Source organism: Zootoca vivipara, chromosome 6, assembly GCF_963506605.1.
Source record: "Zootoca vivipara chromosome 6, rZooViv1.1, whole genome shotgun sequence".
In the NCBI taxonomy this organism is placed as follows: domain Eukaryota; kingdom Metazoa; phylum Chordata; class Lepidosauria; order Squamata; family Lacertidae; genus Zootoca; species Zootoca vivipara.
Genome location: NC_083281.1, coordinates 19671872 through 19689859, shown reverse-complemented (window position 1 = coordinate 19689859; position 17988 = coordinate 19671872). Strand labels below are relative to the sequence as shown.

Sequence of the window (17988 nt, the reverse complement as noted above, 5' to 3'; positions counted from 1 at the left end):
AACAACACCTAGGCGCCCAAGATTGAGAAACGCTGGTCTAGACAGTGAGCAACATCTTTTCTCCAGCTCAACAGACAGCAGCCTCAAACAATTAGAAACTGAGTTTGGAACCTCAATGATTTTCTGTGCGGGTATTTGGTGCTAACTTTTGTCAATCCTTGGTTGACTTCCCACAACACACAGGAACTTGTTACCGGTAATAGATGGCGCTTATGTTAGCCAAGAGATCAGAGTGGGTAGGAGTTCAATTCCTCCTCCATCTCCACAATTCCAGAAAAGTAATCGTAGCTAAGCAATTTAAGCTCTGAATGAATCTCCTTCGGGGCAGAATTGCAAACAGCACCTTTCCTTTAGTTTACAACCATGACGGCTATATACCCATGTCTTATAGTTTAACGAACGGAAGCTGCAGTTCTCTGCAGGATGAATCAAGAGTGCAAATTTCAGCACTCTTCTGGGAATGATACGAGAGCAGAGGCTTACCATTGGCCCTCTAAACAGCACACTGCCACATAGACATGCATCTAGCAGATCCACGTTTAAACCAGGACCACCCAGTTCAATAGAAGGGGTTGGTGGGATCAAACAAAGGAAGGTGGCTGAAACCTGTTCCTTTGCCAGGAGTTGATATTTCCTCCTTTGGATGCCTTATAAACCATTTGCTGTATTCAATGCTGCCATCCCCTCTCTGCAAACGCAAAGGTTCCCCTACTGTGCCGAAAGACAGCTTGCAGCTAGAAACATTTTCTCCGCAAGAGACAAAGAGGCAGGAGCAAAACAAAGGATGCATGCATGTGATGTTGTGTGCCTGCATGTGTATATGGGTGCCTGCCGAGAGACATGGTTTGGAGGGAGTATTTTCTTCTTCTTTTTTTACAAGATTGGTTTATTAACTATGATACATATCACATAAGGCCTTTAAGTTTTTACACCATTCCCATTGAGACACATACAATACTCTGTAGCAAATACATGATTTTTTTCTTTAAACTCAGCAGAAAAAGGGCCTTCTTTTTTTACTTTTACTTTTTTTTGCCCAGAGCTTTCAACATTATCATGCACTAATTGGATTGGCCTGGGGAAAAAGAACCACAAATTGTTAAGAATGTCTTTTAAAAGAAGCATAAAAAGGAAATATTCTATCACCAATAACTAAAGGATGTTGTTAGGCTCCTAAAAATACAGAGAAATAAGCATTATACTTTTCTTTACATACAGATCTTTCAGTATTTCTTGTTTGTTTCTGTGAAGAGTGTTTTGGGCACATACTTAGCTGGAACTACTACACATTTTATTACCATTAATATATTTTTTTCCTTCCTCTTCTGATTCCAAAAAATTGTTAATTCAACATATATAGAGGTAATTTTACATGTGAAAATACAAGTACCGGGGGGGGGGGGGTTATATAAGCTGAGTGCAGAAACTAAACCCAACTTTTCAGGACAAGTTTAATTCCCATACAATTTGAGAAACAAATCGGGCTTTTTTTAATGTACATGGGGGTGGGGGAGTTTTTTTATTTATTTAAACAATAACTTATGCCCTGCCTTAAACTACATTTAAAAATACAATATTTCTATCGTATTTCGATTTTACGGAACAAGGGGTGGGGAGAGTTAAACCTAACAGTTAAACTAGGACCTATGATAGAGGCAGTGGGGGAGCAGTGCTCCTCTCCTCCCCTGAACCTCTACAAAAGACTATTCAGAGTTTTAGACAGAGACAGATGTTGTGGGTTGCTGGGGGTCACTGTTTTGTCTGCAGACCAAAGCATATCCCACCGGCCAGGCATCAGAAACTGAGGAGGAGAAACCAAGACCAGGTGTACAAAAACGCTAAGTCAGGCTTAGAACATTGGCTGCTGAGTCACAAAAGTTAAGAAGGGAAAGATCCGGACAAGCAATTAAGAACAAAAAAGAATTCCCCAGTGGGGTTCCTTTAGCGAATGTAAAAATAAAAATAAAAATGCACATGCAAGTTAGCTGATAGCAGAGCCTTGGCAGCCTTGAAATGTTTGTCATTTCAACCACAGGAGCAGCTGGATCTAGTGTTTGTGTGTGTTTTGAAATGAAGGTCGAGTGGCACAAAAAATTTGCCGCTTGTCTCCCGCTTAAAATAATCATAGAACAGCAAAGCCCAGCAATCCTCTCTCCCGGGGGGGGGGGGGGGAGAGAGAGAGAGAAGGGATACAACGGGGTAACCTTTGGCACCAAAAGTGTGGCCTTCCAAAGCAGATCCCGGTGAGTTTCCACGGAAACCCTCCAATTAGGGCAGGCGAACATTTCAGAGCAACGTTCCCTGGCCCAGCACCCTCTGGGGGTTTTGAGCAGCAGCTCCCATCAGTCCCCAGCCTGCCTGGCTGATTGGCACGGAGGTTGCAATCCAGAGAGCAACAGGCTTGGGAAGAAAGAAGAGGGCTTCAGGAGGCATGGGACAGTATTTTGCAGCCTTGGGCAGAATGCTGTCAGAGAAAGCTGGATTTACCAAGACTGCGGCTGAAAATGCCCCTACAGACTCCCAATCCTTTCGTGACTGCTCCTCCTTGCCTGTATGACAGCCCAAGCACGCATGTAGTCTCAACTGCAGAAAAAGCTGGGAATATTTGCGCACACGTGACATGATGCTGGACACCGAAGTGGGGCACTAATGCGTGCAAAGGAAATGGCACAGCTTAGGCAAAATGGGGTGTTGGGGATAGATCTCAAGTCTTTTAGCAAGTTATAACCAGTCAAAAAACAAACAAACCCCAAACCCGTCACTTGTAACCAAAGAGACTTACACAGGTAGTTTGAGTGGGAACTGGATGTCACTTATCTCTAAAAGAGAAATGACAACATGTGAAGCACTTTGCTGGGTAGATCAGCAGGGGCTGCCTGGTCTGACCCTCCCCAGGGACGTTTTAAAAAATGGCCTCTTGGTTCTGCAGTCTACATGCCTCCCACTGGGCTGCACCACCAACTTTGCTTCTCCAGCAGACTTTTAATATGACAAGAAACCTTGTGGATTGTGGAATGGTAAATCCTATGGGGAAGCCACCATCGCCCGAAAAGAATGATGGGCATTTCTCCCTGCTACATGACACATTCTGAGGAAGGGGCAGGATCGGGAAAAAGCACAACTCTTCTTACTGTGCCCCTTTCCCCTTTCGAGAGCAGCAAATGAGGGTGGAATCACAAGGCCAGATCAACAACAGTAGAGCACCAATCAGGACACTGCAACCTTTGTGCCTGCCCCGTCCAATTTTGTGTGTGCTGCTGTCTTCACAAAGCAACAGCATGTGGGTATCATCCTGCAGCAGAAAGCAATAATGAGGCTGTATCGGAAGTTTCAAGGTGCAGCAAAGCGATGGGGTTTGAGGCAGGTTAAGCCCCCCTTCATTGATCAAGATAGCAAGGAAGAGCACCCTGAATCTAAAGAGCTGTTAATAAGAGGTCCTTCAGACAGAGGTGTTTGGCATTAGGCCCTAAGAGAAGGCACAGGAAAACACACTGCATACGCAGCAGAAATCACCAACCTGTCCCAGGTAGAAAGCCTACATTATTAGTTGCAACAAGTCAAAGCTCACCCAACGCTCACAGCTCACAGCAAAACACGGCCGAAGCAAGGTGGAAGGTTGGAGGGGATCTTTCCCAGCCCTTCCATCCCCCTCCTCCCTGTGGGATTTTTCTTTAAGGTTTTGCATGCATAAAGGATGGCAAAATAGTCTGCTTTCCTTTTAACAGTCTAAACAAACCAAAAAGAGTTTGTTATTTACACAAAAGCTTCATTAACGCATGAGAATATTAAAAAAAAAACTTGTAAGGAATGCTCACAAGGGATGCTTTCAAGCACACAATCCTGACATAGATACAAATTTTAAATGTGGTTCTAAAATAAGGAGTACATAATTCAGCTTATTTATAGGAGAGAGACAGTTTGCTGAAGATTGGGCTCTGGATGCCGGAAAGAGGCGGGATAAAGGTGGAGGGTTGGTTTTTTAAAAAAAAAATTGGGGAGGACTGGGGTTTCTCTCCCCATCCTACTGAAATTAACACAAACATCCTTGAAATGCTAAAACTAGCAATAAACCACAGGTTCTGCTTTAAAGTGCGAAGAGACAGAAAGGGTGGCATAGGGGATTGCTCCCTTGTGACCTCCCGGGGTACCGTGGAAACTCCAGTTAAAACTGCCCTGTTACCAAGTAGATTCCTCCCTCTCCCCCGCCCCACAAATGCGCGCGCATACATACACACACACACACACACACACACTCTACAGGACAGTTTACCAGGCACTGCTGATGTACAGCCACCATTCATCTCAATGGTGCCTGCACAGGAAATATTGATTGGTTATCCCTAGTGGTTTCACTTCTTGCCTCTTCCTTGCACAATGCCCCCACTCCCACGATGCAAGGAAAGAAGCCGAGGTCACACAGTAGCAAAGCCGGGGGGCACTGCATGCCCAACATGCACTCCGGCTAGGAAAAGACCACAGGTTTAAGGGTTGATATGAGCATACTGTGGCTCCAGGTGTGGGAAAAGGGCAAGGGGCCGTGCACGGAGTCAGGATGCACCAAACAGCAGAGCCAGGGCAGAGAGACACACACACTGCATGGAGAGAGGAAGGGAGGGGGCAGAAGCAGCTCAGTGACAGCCTACAACGAAGGTCCAGGCTCCAGGCATGGCGATAGTGACTCGTGGCCATTTCAGGGATGCTGGAAAGGCAGCTAATTCTAGTGATTCAAAGTTGTGCCTGAAGGTTTTAAGAACCTGCCGTCAGATTTATCCTACTATCCTGTGGCGCGGTCACTCCTCAAGCCACCTTTATAATGGCAGCAAACCGCAGAAATTAGTGAACTGAACCCCCAAGGAGTGACTGGACCAGCCACTCCAGGAGACCGCAGTGGAGGGCTTTATTCTGTTAGCCTGCCTCCTCTGACTCTGGGTTTGGACAGGGGGGTGAAATTCATTTGCACTTCCCTCCACTTCATTCCTGCACCAGCTTTTATCCTTTAAAATGTTTCCACCAGCAACATTTTTTTTTAAAAAAAAACACCATTGTTCTAGCCACACCACTTGCTCCCAACCCCATACGGCCCACATACACTCGCGCACAAAGATTAACAACAGTGTTTCTGTCAACATAGTGTTCTAGAGGAATTAAATCCCAAGTCAGACAGCACATCATCGTTTGTGTTTGCAAAAGACAAACACACACACACACACACATGCCCTTGCCTCACACTCTCCCTTCAATTAAGTGCAAACACCAATATTTTGCGTGAGGCGGAAAAGTGTGGGTGTGTTTGTAGTGTGAGAGATATGTTAATGATTTGTCAAATAAAGACAGCAGAACCAGCCAGACCAAACCTGGACTGCCCTCACCCCACCTTGCCAGGGAGCCTCTGCCACACACAAATTCTCTGCTCAAGTAAAAAGGAGCCATTGTCCCAAACTACTACTTTGCCAGATTAAAAACAACCCAACCAGTGGATGGTGGAGATGTTTTCATTTCTTCTAATGTTCCTCGTCATTTGTTTGTTTTCAAGGTTAGTTCCTTCCCCCTTTACGATTGGCCGATACTTTAAAGTCAGGAGAAATTTACATTCCACCTTTGCCAAAACATAAAAAGCCTCTCTTTCAGATGTGTTGGTCCAGACCTTCTGAGCAGCTATGCTGGGATGGTGAGAGTTGGTCTAAGGTGAAATGGTGGTCTCCCCCAAAGAGGTGAGGAGGTGCCCAGCAGTGCAGAACAGGCCCTTGGTTGCAGCTCGTGGAATGTGTTTGGAGGTGGGGGCTCCACAACTCGCCAGGCTCTAGCAGGTCTTCTCTGTCTGTGCACAGGAGAAATCCCCAAACACTCATCCAAAGCCACCCACCCAGCTGATCGTGGCAGTGTTCACGTGAGTTCCACAGGTTTGCTCCGGTCGGAACTGATCAGATCCAGCATTCAAAGCGAGGTCCGGACCCCTCCTGCTCAAAGGAATGTCTGATGTCATCCTTGACGCAGCAGGCCCTTCCGTGCCAGGCACTGAGGCAGAACCAAGGCGTCACATGTGTCCAATACTCCAGCTCGCCCCTGCCCTATCAGGCCGCTGAAGTTTGCCCAGCTGAATTTTGCAACCAAGTGGCAGGGGAGGGGGAGGGGGGGAGGGCGACAGATGACGGGGTTGAGTTTCCAGTCTCTGTTCCGCGTGAAAGAACAGGAGGAGACCTCGATGTCCTCTTGTGCCCAAGGTTCACAGTGTGTGCTGCTCAGCCTGAAGCTGTGGGGCAAGAAGGGGCTGGAGGGGAGACTGCGGCGAGGGGGGAGGAGGAGTCTGTGGAGGGGACGGCTGGGCCATCACAGGTGTGGAGGACAGGAAAGGCGTGCTGGCAGGAATGGCGGAGGGAGAGCTGGGCATGGCTCCAGGAGGCTCAATGATGGGCCGATTGTAGAAAAAGAAAGGGCATTGATGGATGAAGAGTTCTATGATTGTCTGATAAATACGAGTAGCAGTGAGAGCATCCATGGTGCTGAAGTCGGGCCTCATCAAGGTAGGCCAGAAGCAGATGGAGAGGTTTTCGCTTGTCATCAGGTTGGTTTTGTTGTTGTGGCTTACTCTGCAAGACACGGGAGACACCACCACACAAGGTTAGCAAGGCCTGCTCAAAACCACAGGGGAGCTGTGGGCTACTATGCAAAGCGGAAGGCACACTCTACGCTTCCTGAAGCAGGGACAGAAGGGTCTAGGTGGCAGCTGCGCACATCAGGGGCTAGTTGTGGGGCAGGCTAACTCTCGACCCAGCCTGCTGCTGCAGGACAACTGTCTTCCCGGCTGCATGTGTGTCTCCTGGTATCTCAGTTATGCTCTTATATTACTGCACATATATAGGAAGGCAAGGAAAACACAGCAGCAAGAAGTGTGGACAGGAGGGACAGTTATTGGAGCAATGCAGGGGCAGGGGGAGAGATGAGACAGGGTTGGTTGAAGGTGACAGGTAGATTTGCTGCAGCTGGCAAACTAAGAGGGTCCTAAACATGAATTACTTTTTACTCATGCCAGTCAGAACGGTTTAAAAAAAATGACAATGAGATTATTTTGCCTCCTTTCTTTCTAAGAGTAGAACAGGGCTCAATACAAAATCACTCCAGGTTAATGCACCCAGAACTGAAACACTCTTAGATTAAAACAGGACTCCAAAGATACACTCAAAGCTATACAAGAAGAGCAGAAAACCTCAAAATCCTTTAGTCATCTTGTTTTCCCCGAACTAGTGAGCTGTCAAGAGCGCTGCCAAGAACACACCTTCAAGTGTTATAGGGCCACGACAATCTATATCAGTGGCTGTGAGAACCGAACCAAAGGGCTGGTGGTGATTTGGGCTCATTAACTGGGGCTCTTAAGAGTGCAGCCTTGTGAATATGACCTCTGAAAAGCAGCAAATGCCCCCTGGCCATGGCTAATGAAACTGGGGAGACAGCAGGCCTAATACAACCTCTGCCAGAGCACGGCTGCCAATTTCTGGAGGAGCAGGATTTACCAAACTTAATGAGACCCCTGATAAATGGAGGCTTGCTTAATTGGGAGAAACGTCAGGGAACAGATTCTCTTCAGGCAGGCTCCACTGCCCCATTGTGGCTGTGAAATGACCCAACATTAGCTTTACACAGCTCCAGTGCTTGTTAAGAAACCAACAGCTAAAACTAAGGTGAGACCCCCCCCCCACTTCAATCTCAGAGGGACAGAAAAAACATGCGTTGAACATACTTGCTCAAGTGAGAGATAACGTATTTGAAGACCTCATAGTTCTCCTTGGGAAATTTCTTCAGCACCTCTTTAAGTGCATGCAACTTCTGCTCTCTGTCATTGATCTCTGTTTAAAGGGGAAACAGACCAGAATTCACAATTTTACAAGGTGCGAGCAGGCATTCATGATCTCCAACTATCCAAATGCAAACTCAAAAAGCCTGCAACTGATGTTTAAGGAGTAAATGCAGGAAAACAAATCCCACAAACCCAACCACCACTACCACCAAGGCACCCAACAGTCCTTTGTATCCATCAAACCCAAAGAGCGCAGAGGGATTCATGGTAGAGGATCACAGCTGATTTGCAGGTCATTAAAATAATTTCCTTTTATTTTACCATGACAGGTACCAGACCACATTCAGTTATGCCAAGTTGCATTTCTTCTGCAACAGTCTCCATTTGCAATTGCTATCTTCATATTAAGTTTGAACAAAGTTATTCATATTTGGGGCTGATAACTGCTGGGGAGTTAAAATACAATGAAGCTGATGTTCCTTCTCATTGCCTCAGTTTATAAGCAGCTCTAGAAACTAAGGCTAGAAACTTACATTTTTTTTAAAAAAAAGAAAGAAATGAAAGATGAAATAATCAGGGTATTAACCAAGGCCCACAGGGCTAATACTCATTCCTATTCTAAAGAGAGACTCTTTTAACATTAAACCGTTTGACAGGTCAATCTTTTTTAATGTTTTCCTTCAAGATCCAAATACTAGTAAGAAAATCTCTGCTTCCTGTTTGGTTTCCATTGTGGAATCATAAGTATGTCAATCTCCTACACAGGTAGCAAACTTTCCTACAAAGGCCTTGGTTCTCTTATGATATGCAAGCATCACAGGGGTAAATCTAACAGCCGAGCAATTTACTTGAAAAGAGAATATTATTACTTTTATACATCACAATGCCACAATAAGAAAGGGGCAAACACCATCTCTCAGAAATCCTCTGGGAATTACTTCTAAAACAAAGGGCCCCAAACCTCACACTACTTCCGACAGACTAAAGCAAGCTCAGTACAAAGTCTTTCCCAAACTGACCACGTCTGAAATGGACAGAAGAAACATTTCAGACCCAAGGCAGTGTCTTAGATTTGCACCAAACTGAGTCCTGCAGAAGCACAAAGTTGCTTTTCAAAGTATTTATGTGACGGAAATGTGACTCTTCGGTCTTGTGGCTTTTTCTACCCCACTTTTTTAAAAAAATCAGAAGAGCAGCTCTATGTTAAACCTGATTTCACAAGAGAAATCTCTGCAGTGGGAAGCCATGCGGGATTGCCCAGGCTTTGCTTGTGTTAAATTCAAATGAGGGAAACACCTCTAGAATGCACATACGTATTGTTAGCTTACTAATCTGGTGCTGAGGCATGCTTTGATCAATTGTTGAATTTTGCACACTTTTTGCTCATTTTGTATCATGTGGGTTTTAACTGTATTTGTTAAACTGCTTGTTTATTACTGCATTGTTTTTTTTTATTACTGTATTTGATGGTTCTACTGTGAAAACCACTCTGGGTTGGACACTTAATAGCTGAGCCAATTTGCTTCAAAGTGTGTTGTTAATTAACCGAGCATGTTGTGAAACAGAACCAAATAGGGTAGAAATATCTGTTTTTGTCACGTGGAATCATCCAGTCAGAAGGCATCCATGTTATGGAAACTTAATTCATATTTTTATAGCGAAATACAGTCATAGGCCACTATTTACACCAATGAACACATCCAGTAGAGACCTGTGACACACCTGCTACCTCAATCCATACAATTGCTGACCTTAACAATATTAGCAAAGGCTTATATATGTGCTAAAAGGTTTAAATAACGTACATCCTGCTATTCCCAAACATGTTCAAAGCAGGCTACCAAATGTCCCAGCAAGCTCATTTTATCGTGTTATCAAAATGTTCCAAATAGTCTTGAAAAGGCATTCATCAGGCAGGCTATTTTTGGGGTGGGGTCAATTTTTGAAATATACCACTCATCTCAAAGGGGCACGCACAGGAGAATTTATATGTGGATTAGCTCCTCATTTCAGAGTTGTTGCCTTTCTGCTCTGAAGCCCTTCACGCAGTGTCTAAAATACAGCTACCACACCTCAGGTTTTAAATCAGTGCAAACCAGGGATGTGAAACCTGTGTCCCTCCAGATGTTGTTGCACTACTACTCCTATTGTCCCTGACCACTGCCCATGCTGGCTGCAGGGTCTGATGGGAGTTGGAGTCCCAACACATCCGGAGAGCCACCCCTTGTGTAAACGGATATGTGACAAAAATCAAGTGACAGCCATTTCTTCTTAAGAATGGTAAAAAAGGGAAAGAAATCCATAAGGTGCTGCTTTAGGCATTCACACACACAATGGAACTCTTCCATGCTATTTTATTTTCTCACTCTAGATGTCGCCATGGCAAGGCTCACATCAATTCACTAAATCCCCTTAGGGAGCAAGCATTCTTTTAAAAGGAAATATTTTAAATAGCTCTGTCAGAAATAGTGAACTATAGTTCTTCAGGAGAAAAAAAATATTTTGGTCAAGTTTAAAGCCGATCCACTACCCCCCCCCCCCGAAAAAAGCATAATTTGTGCATGCAACTCAGAAAGAACCACAGCATTACACCTGATTATGAAATAGGAACATGAAAGAGAAATTAGTTTTTAAATAGCACACTCACTGATGGCATCAGAGTGCAGCAGTCAAGAGTGGTCCTCCAAGGATTTTGTACTCACTGCACTGGGAGGTACAGGACTTAAACTCAAAGGAAATTCTGCAACTCCATCAGCCTAGTTTCTTAAAATGTAGACCCTGAGTCTTTTCCCCGCATCATCTGTGATTTTCCCCTCCCTTTTAAGGTGGCAGCCTATTAAGTATTGCCAATATTTTATTAACAAGAGCATCCCATAATACATCACAGTCTAAAGAATAGAAGACTGGTGAGCAAAAAGGATGCATAAATAGGACAGCAAGAGTCTTCAGAACCATTTCCTATCACACTTGCCATAAACACCCATGATGTTGGCAACATCACAGAAGTGAAATAAGATGGAGAAATATGGAATTAAAACCTGTGCACATGAGTCAGCAGCTATGAACATGGGTTCCCAAACAGAAGGAATGCCAAATCTGACGCTAAGTGAGAAATGTGGAGGAAGATTAAAAGGCTTTCTAATACGGGGAAAACAGTGCTTTTCATCACCAACTGTTGCGTACTCACTGTGGGCCTCCACCAGTTCATTCTGCATGTTGTAAGGTACCAAAGGGTCAGGCAGTTCTGAGAAAAAGCTCTTCATGGCTCCAGCTACGGCATTCACAGTGAAGTCCTTCTCTACAAGGTCCAGATTGTGATCTACAAGGAGCAAATTTAATGGTTACACCTTGCAAAGTGCTGCCACAGAGGCGCACACATTTCTGAGATTTGTTACAAGTATCAGATCAATTAATTAGTGAAAGAGGATGGTCCTTGGTATTGCGAGACTACTTACCTGGGAATTATGTCAACTAGTGTAGTACAGCAGAGATACATTTATCTGTGTTCGTAGGTTAGGACTTGGACTAGGTGAGACATCTAGAACTTCCAGCAACTGCGTATTGAGTGCACACAAACTCAGGTACTGTTGTGATAGTCAATGACGGCACACCACTTAACATTTTAGATTTGCAACCATATGACTAGGAGAATAAACACAGAGACTTGCATTCCTCTGCATGTTGTGCAGAGATCCAGAAACACACATAAGCATAGTTCTAAGATGCTTTGCTCCATCCCACATAAAAGAAAATGGACAAGACTTACCTTGATCAAACTGCCGCTGTAAACTTTCCATCTCAGACTTGTTTCCACTCACCCGATAGATACCTTCAGTACCCAACCCTGAAAGAGAAAAAAATTGCGCTGGATCAAAAATGTGGACCTAAAGGCAACATTCAACAGAGAAGAAATGTGTTGAGGAATAGAAAATGTTTCCCTCAAGAAAATAAAATTGTGCAAATGCACCCCAGCCACATGAGGCCTCCCCCTTGCTGAAGAGTCCGGAATATGTCTAGTGCCTGGTTGGAGATCACATGTACACCACCTTGGGTTCCATAATGGAAAAGGGGGGGGGATATAAACATAAGGAACATGTCAGATGGGGCACACAACACAGATGCCTTTTATTTTCTCTCAGTACAATAATTTGTTAAAAGGAAGGTACGGGTAGAATTCCAGAAGTAACAGAACTCTACACACAATGCAAGGAAGAAGAAAAAAGAGCTAGAATTGTGGTCTGCACAATCTCCCTTTCTACTCTTCCCTTGTCACACCCCAAGCAGCTCTAACATCTTAAAAAGTGATGTTATGAGAACCACTTTCAAGAAAAACAAGACAAATATAATGAACAGAACTCTGTGCAAGAAAATCTAAAAATTTCCCATCTATTACCGTAATCTGAATCTGGAGTGAAGAGGATTTATTCAGAGCACAGGTCATCAATCGCACAGCTTAAAAGCTCTTAATTGCTACAGAGGCTGCCTGTATAGGGACCTCATTTCATAGAAAGCAATTCACCTCATCAGGGAGGGAAACTGGGTTAATGGGCCAACCCAGAGGGCTGTATAATTCCAAGCCTGGAACAAAAGAGCCACTGTGCCCATGGATGGGGAGAGGGAAAGTAGCAGCTGCCACTGCTGCCATTTGTCTTCCCACTGCCTGGAATCCAAACAAACTTGTCAATGGACAATGCAGGATAGATTAAACACGCAAAGTACCTGTTCTGCCTGCTCAGAAGCAGCCCTCACAGGCAAGGTAAGGTGACATCTGAGTAGAATAATAGAATTTTGGAGTTGGAAGGGACCCCGAGGGTCATCTAGACCAACCCACTGCAATGCAGGAATTCTGCACCCACAGCCGTCCTCAGTGGGCTTGAACCACCAACCTTCTGGGTAACAGCCAGATGCACTGACCCACTGCACCACAGGAGGGTGCCATTAAGGACAGCTGAGTGGGAGATTCTGCAAATGCTTGCACAAATGAGCTTCTAGTGGGTTGTGCCATTCAGAAATTTCCTGCCTCAGGCATGACTATCTTTTGAGCCAGCTTCACTAGAATAAAATGCAACAGCATTTCTCAAATCATTTCCCCCCTTCCCACTTAAACTCCTAGACTTGAGTGTGGCCACACTGCACAGCAAAGGCTCCATCAACAGGAACTCCTAGGCTCCTCCAGTTCGGTTGTGCATCCCAAGACACACCACATATTGCTACATTACTTGCAGCTGCTTTGTGGATCCTTGTCATTAGGACGTCTCAGAGCGCACCATTAACGCCTCTCTGCGACAAAAGGGAGCTAGTTAAGCAACAGCCCACGATGGTTGCTGGTTCCATTTTCCTACGTGGTGCCCACCCCCCACCCCGCAGAAAATCAAAAGGCAAGTGTGTAAACTAGGAGGAGAAGAAAAGAACCAGAAAGAGACATGAAGGGCTGTTTGAACGCCCTAACGCAGTCATTAAGCCTCTGCAAGCTCTGCGCTCTAGTTAGCAAGCTTGACCCCAAATGCTCCCTGATGCACCACACCGAACAAAGCTAGCCTCGTTTCTGTGGAGGGGACATGGGTGCTGCGGAAATATGATGTACTCGCACTACACAAAGCGATCAAAATGAGACATGACAGCAATTTTTGTCCGTAAGAGTCAGGCTATGCGAAGGTGTACATAGCAAACAAGACACACCTTGGGGCAGAAAGGTCTGCAAGATGGCTTTACAATAAACACCCAATTAATGCTGCGTCCTTCTGCCCACCCACCCCTTCCTGAAATGTTAAGAGAGATTCTCATGGAAACGCATTCGCTCTATTCCTTCTCTCCACGATCAGTTACACACAGGCAGCAACAGCAAGACATCAATCACCACTGAGTTGAGAGGAGAGGCAAAAGCCAGAGACAGCTAACAAACCATACAGCAAACCAAGATCAACGCAAGGCGATTGTAGAAGGCGCTCAACACACAGAAAAGAAGCAGTGTTTAATAACAGGCTCAATATTTCCTGCAATCCACTTCCATGTTTATGTTACAAAATCCTGTTTTACACCCACCCGGTCACACGCAAAAGTAGGCAGGATTCATACACTAACATGTGAGCTAATATAATAGGCTTGTGTATGTGCCAAAACAAAGAAAGGAAGAACGAGCAGTGACTTTGCAGAACGCAAACAGCAAAGCATGGGCTGCCAGGTATATTTGAGAACATCAAACCACACCAAGCCCAACTCAAAAGTAGGTCTAGCACATGCAAGCAGTTGAAATGGCAACTGCAGCCCTTGTTCCACTCTCTAGGGACCAAAATGACACATTTTGCAGGCAATCTGTGACCCAGTTTCTCAATCTTTCACTTTTACTTGGAAGCAGGGAAATCTGAACGGGACCCAGTGGGGGCAACAGCACCTGGGGAAAGGGGGAAATTCTGATAAGGGAAATGGCGTGGGGTTGTTAATCTTCTCCTTCCCCTAACATCACTGCTCATTTCTACTTTGGAGCCCCATCATGCAGTTGCTTTTAAGAATGTGCCCTTTGGCTCTCACACATCTTTCTGCTAGTACCGTGTTTCTCCGAAAATAAGACACCATCTTATATTTATTTTTCCTATAAAAAACCAAAACACTATGGCTTATTTTCAGGGGATGTCTTATTTTTTCCCTCCTCCTCCTGCCGCGGCCGGCATTGCTGCTGTGCCTATCACTATGTCTTATTTTGGGGGATGGCTTATATTCCTTGAATGCTTAAAAATCCTGCTATGGCTTATTTTATGGCTACGTCTTAAAATAGGGGAAACAGGGTACCACTGCATGAAATTGAAGATGCTCAGAACTGCTATTTACCAAACAAGAGAAGTAAGGATATTAGGTTAACTGCTAAATGCGGGGAGAAATAGATGCTAATATTGGGTTGGATCCAGACTTAGTCCCCTGGATGTCAATGGGTCTAATTCTAAGCATGACTAAGACCAGCTCCAACCCTTCATTTTTCATCAATTGCCTACCTCCATCTGGGTGGAGTCAAATTATATATATTGCACAGACATACATACCCACACTACAAGTACAATTTTGTCTGAATAGGGCTAACATGTCTGGCTTATCCACTGATTCAGAGGTCAACTTTCTTCACTATTGGCTTGTGACCTCTGATCATTCATTGTCAGTAGCCTAGCAATTTGAGATTCAATATTCCAGTTGCAGCCACAAGCAACCTTCCCACCAGGATTTTCAGAAACTCAACTGAAAATAAAAGTCTCCCCCACAGGATAGCAAAACAGTTTTGCAATTTTTGTTCAGCTATGAATAAATCTAAATGTGGGGATGATCAAATTTGTTATACGCAGAACAGGAAGAGGGTAAGAAGACTTGGAATGGTCGGAAAACTCTTAATCCTATACAGTATGTTAAAAAGATACTAGGTTCATAGCTGAGAAATTTTATGAGAAAATGCACCCGGCTGGATAAGGAGTAGATGACTAGATCTTCACTTTTGTATTTTCAGTATTTTAGAACTCAACTGGCAGCAGAAACCCAAGTCTCCAGGCCCACAAAAATCCCAGGAACACATTGCTACCTGTCACAGCTGCACTTCTAGATATAACAAATATAAATACTGAAGGCACTTCAGAGTAACCAGAAGGTGTAAGGGCTGAGCGCTTGCCCAAAGTTCCTCAAGGGAGACAGAATTTCAGAGGCTGAGAAAAGTATCTGTGCTTTAGGGATTTCTCTACTAGCTTGGGAAAACCTAGGTACACATTGTCACCATGGATCTCTTTTTTCAAGGAGATGGGCTAGAGTCTTCTTAAACTATTTAACAGCAACAGCAACAGATTTCTCCAAATACGAACTTAATGCTGTGTTTATAGACTCAACAGTCATTTTCTTGCAACTATAGAAACACTATAAAACACATTAAAACACTTTAAAATTTTAAAAAATGATGCTGTTAAGGTGCTACACCCAATATGGCAGCAAGTTTGGAAAACTCAGCAATGGCCAGAGGATTGGAGAAGATCAGTCTACATCCCAATTCCAAAGAAGGGCAGTGCCAAAGAATGCTCCAACTACCGCACAATTGCGCTCATTTCACACGCTAGCAAGGTTATGCTTAAAATTCTACAAGGCAGGCTTAGGCAGTATGTGGACCGAGAACTCCCAGAAGTGCAAGCTGGATTTCGAAAGGGCAGAGGAACCAGAGACCAAATAGCAAACATGCGCTGGATTATGGAGAAAGCTAGAGAGTTCCAGAAAAACGTCTACTTCTGCTTCATTGACTATGCAAAAGCCTTTGACTGTGTCGACCACAGCAAACTATGGCAAGTTCTTAAAGAAATGGGAGTGCCTGATCACCTCATCTGTCTCCTGAGAAATCTCTATGTGGGACAAGAAGCTACAGTTAGAACTGGATATGGAACAACTGATTGGTTCAAAATTGGGAAAGGAGTACGACAAGGTTGTATATTGTCTCCCAGCTTATTTAACTTATATGCAGAATTCATCATGCAAAAGGCTGGACTAGATGAATCCCAAGCCGGAATTAAGATTGTCGGAAGAAAATTCAACAACCTCAGATATGCAGATGACACAACCTTGATGGCAGAAAGCGAGGAGGAATTAAAGAACCTTTTAATGAGGGTGAAAGAGGAGAGCGCAAAATATGGTCTGAAGCTCAACATCAAAAAAACCAAGATCATGGCCACTGGTCCCATCACCTCCTGGCAAATAGAAGGGGAAGAAATGGAGGCAGTGAGAGATTTTACTTTCTTGGGCTCCTTGATCACTGCAGATGGTGACAGCAGTCACGAAATTAAAAGACGCCTGCTTCTTGGGAGAAAAGCAATGACAAACCTAGACAGCATCTTAAAAAGCAGAGACATCACCTTGCCGACAAAGGTCCGTATAGTTAAAGCTATGGTTTTCCCAGTAGTGATGTATGGAAGTGAGAGCTGGACCATAAAGAAGGCTGATCGCCGAAGAATTGATGCTTTTGAATTGTGGTGCTGGAGGAGACTCTTGAGAGTCCCATGGACTGCAAGAAGATCAAACCTATCCATTCTTAAGGAAATCAGCCCTGAGTGCTCCCTGGAAGGACAGATCGTGAAGCTGAGGCTCCAATACTTTGGCCACCTCATGAGAAGAGAAAAATCCTTGGAAAAGACCCTGATGTTGGGAAAGATTGAGGGCACTAGGAGAAGGGGACGACAGAGGACAAGATGGTTGGACAGTGTTCTCGAAGCTACGAACACGAGTTTGACCAAACTGCGGGAGGCAGTGCAAGACAGGAGTGCCTGGCGTGCTCTGGTCCATGGGGTCACGAAGAGTCGGACACAACTAAACAACAACAACAACAACAACAACAACAACAACAACAACAACAACAACAACAAAACACCTGGCATAATAAATTATAGCTAATGCTCTTGTGACCAACTCTGGGGTTGCGCGCTCATCTCGCATTATTGGCCGAGGGAGCCGGCGTATAGCTTCCAGGTCATGTGGCCAGCATGACAAAGCCGCTTCTGGCAAACCAGAGCAGCACATGGAATTGCCGTTTACCTTCCCGCTGTAGCAGTTCCTATTTATCTACTTGCATTTTGACGTGCTTTCGAACTGCTAGGTTGGCAGGAGCTGGGACCAAGCAACGGGAGCTCACCCCGTCACAGGGATTCGAACCGCCGACCTTCTGATCAGCAAGCCCTAGGCTCAGTGGTTTAACCACAGCGCCACCTGGGTCGCCGTGGGTTAAAGCACAGAGTCTAGGACTTGCTGATCAGAAGGTCGGCGGTTCAAATCCCTGCAACGGGGTGAGCTCCCGTTGCTCGGTCCCAGCTCCTGCTCACCTAGCAGTTCGAAAGCACATCAAAGTGCAAGTAGATAAATAGGGACCGCTCCGGCGGGAAGGTAAACGGCGTTTCCGTGCGCTGCTCTGGTTCGCCAGAAGCAGCTTTGTCATGCTGGCCACATGACCCGGAAGCTGTCTGTGGACAAACGCCGGCTCCCTCGGCCTATAGAGCGAGATGAGCGCCGCAACCCCAGAGACGGACACGACTGGACCTGATGGTCAGGGGCCCCTTTACCCTTTTTACCTTTAATGCTCTTGTAGATTCCCCAATGTTCCCTATGCAAACCCACACAACTTATTCATCAGGGATATCCAAGGTAAAGCTGTAATAGAATAGTCAACAGTCTTCTGTTGTGGAAGGGGCACATAA

At 44.9% G+C, this 17988-nt stretch overlaps 1 protein-coding gene across 1 annotated transcript in view; it reads right to left on the bottom strand.

The window, feature by feature from the left end:
* Window positions 1-2827: 2827 nt before the first annotated feature.
* Window positions 2828-17988, bottom strand: part of ARHGAP35 (Rho GTPase activating protein 35) — a 101139-nt gene continuing 85978 nt past the window's right edge. Inside the window, exons 4-7 of the mRNA XM_035120790.2 lie at window positions 11559-11636; window positions 10980-11111; window positions 7736-7841; window positions 2828-6587 (exon numbers count right to left, since the gene is read on the bottom strand). Coding sequence (XP_034976681.1) covers window positions 6224-6587; window positions 7736-7841; window positions 10980-11111; window positions 11559-11636 — 680 coding nt within the window. The 3' untranslated portion in view covers window positions 2828-6223. The remainder of the gene's footprint in view (window positions 6588-7735; window positions 7842-10979; window positions 11112-11558; window positions 11637-17988) is intronic.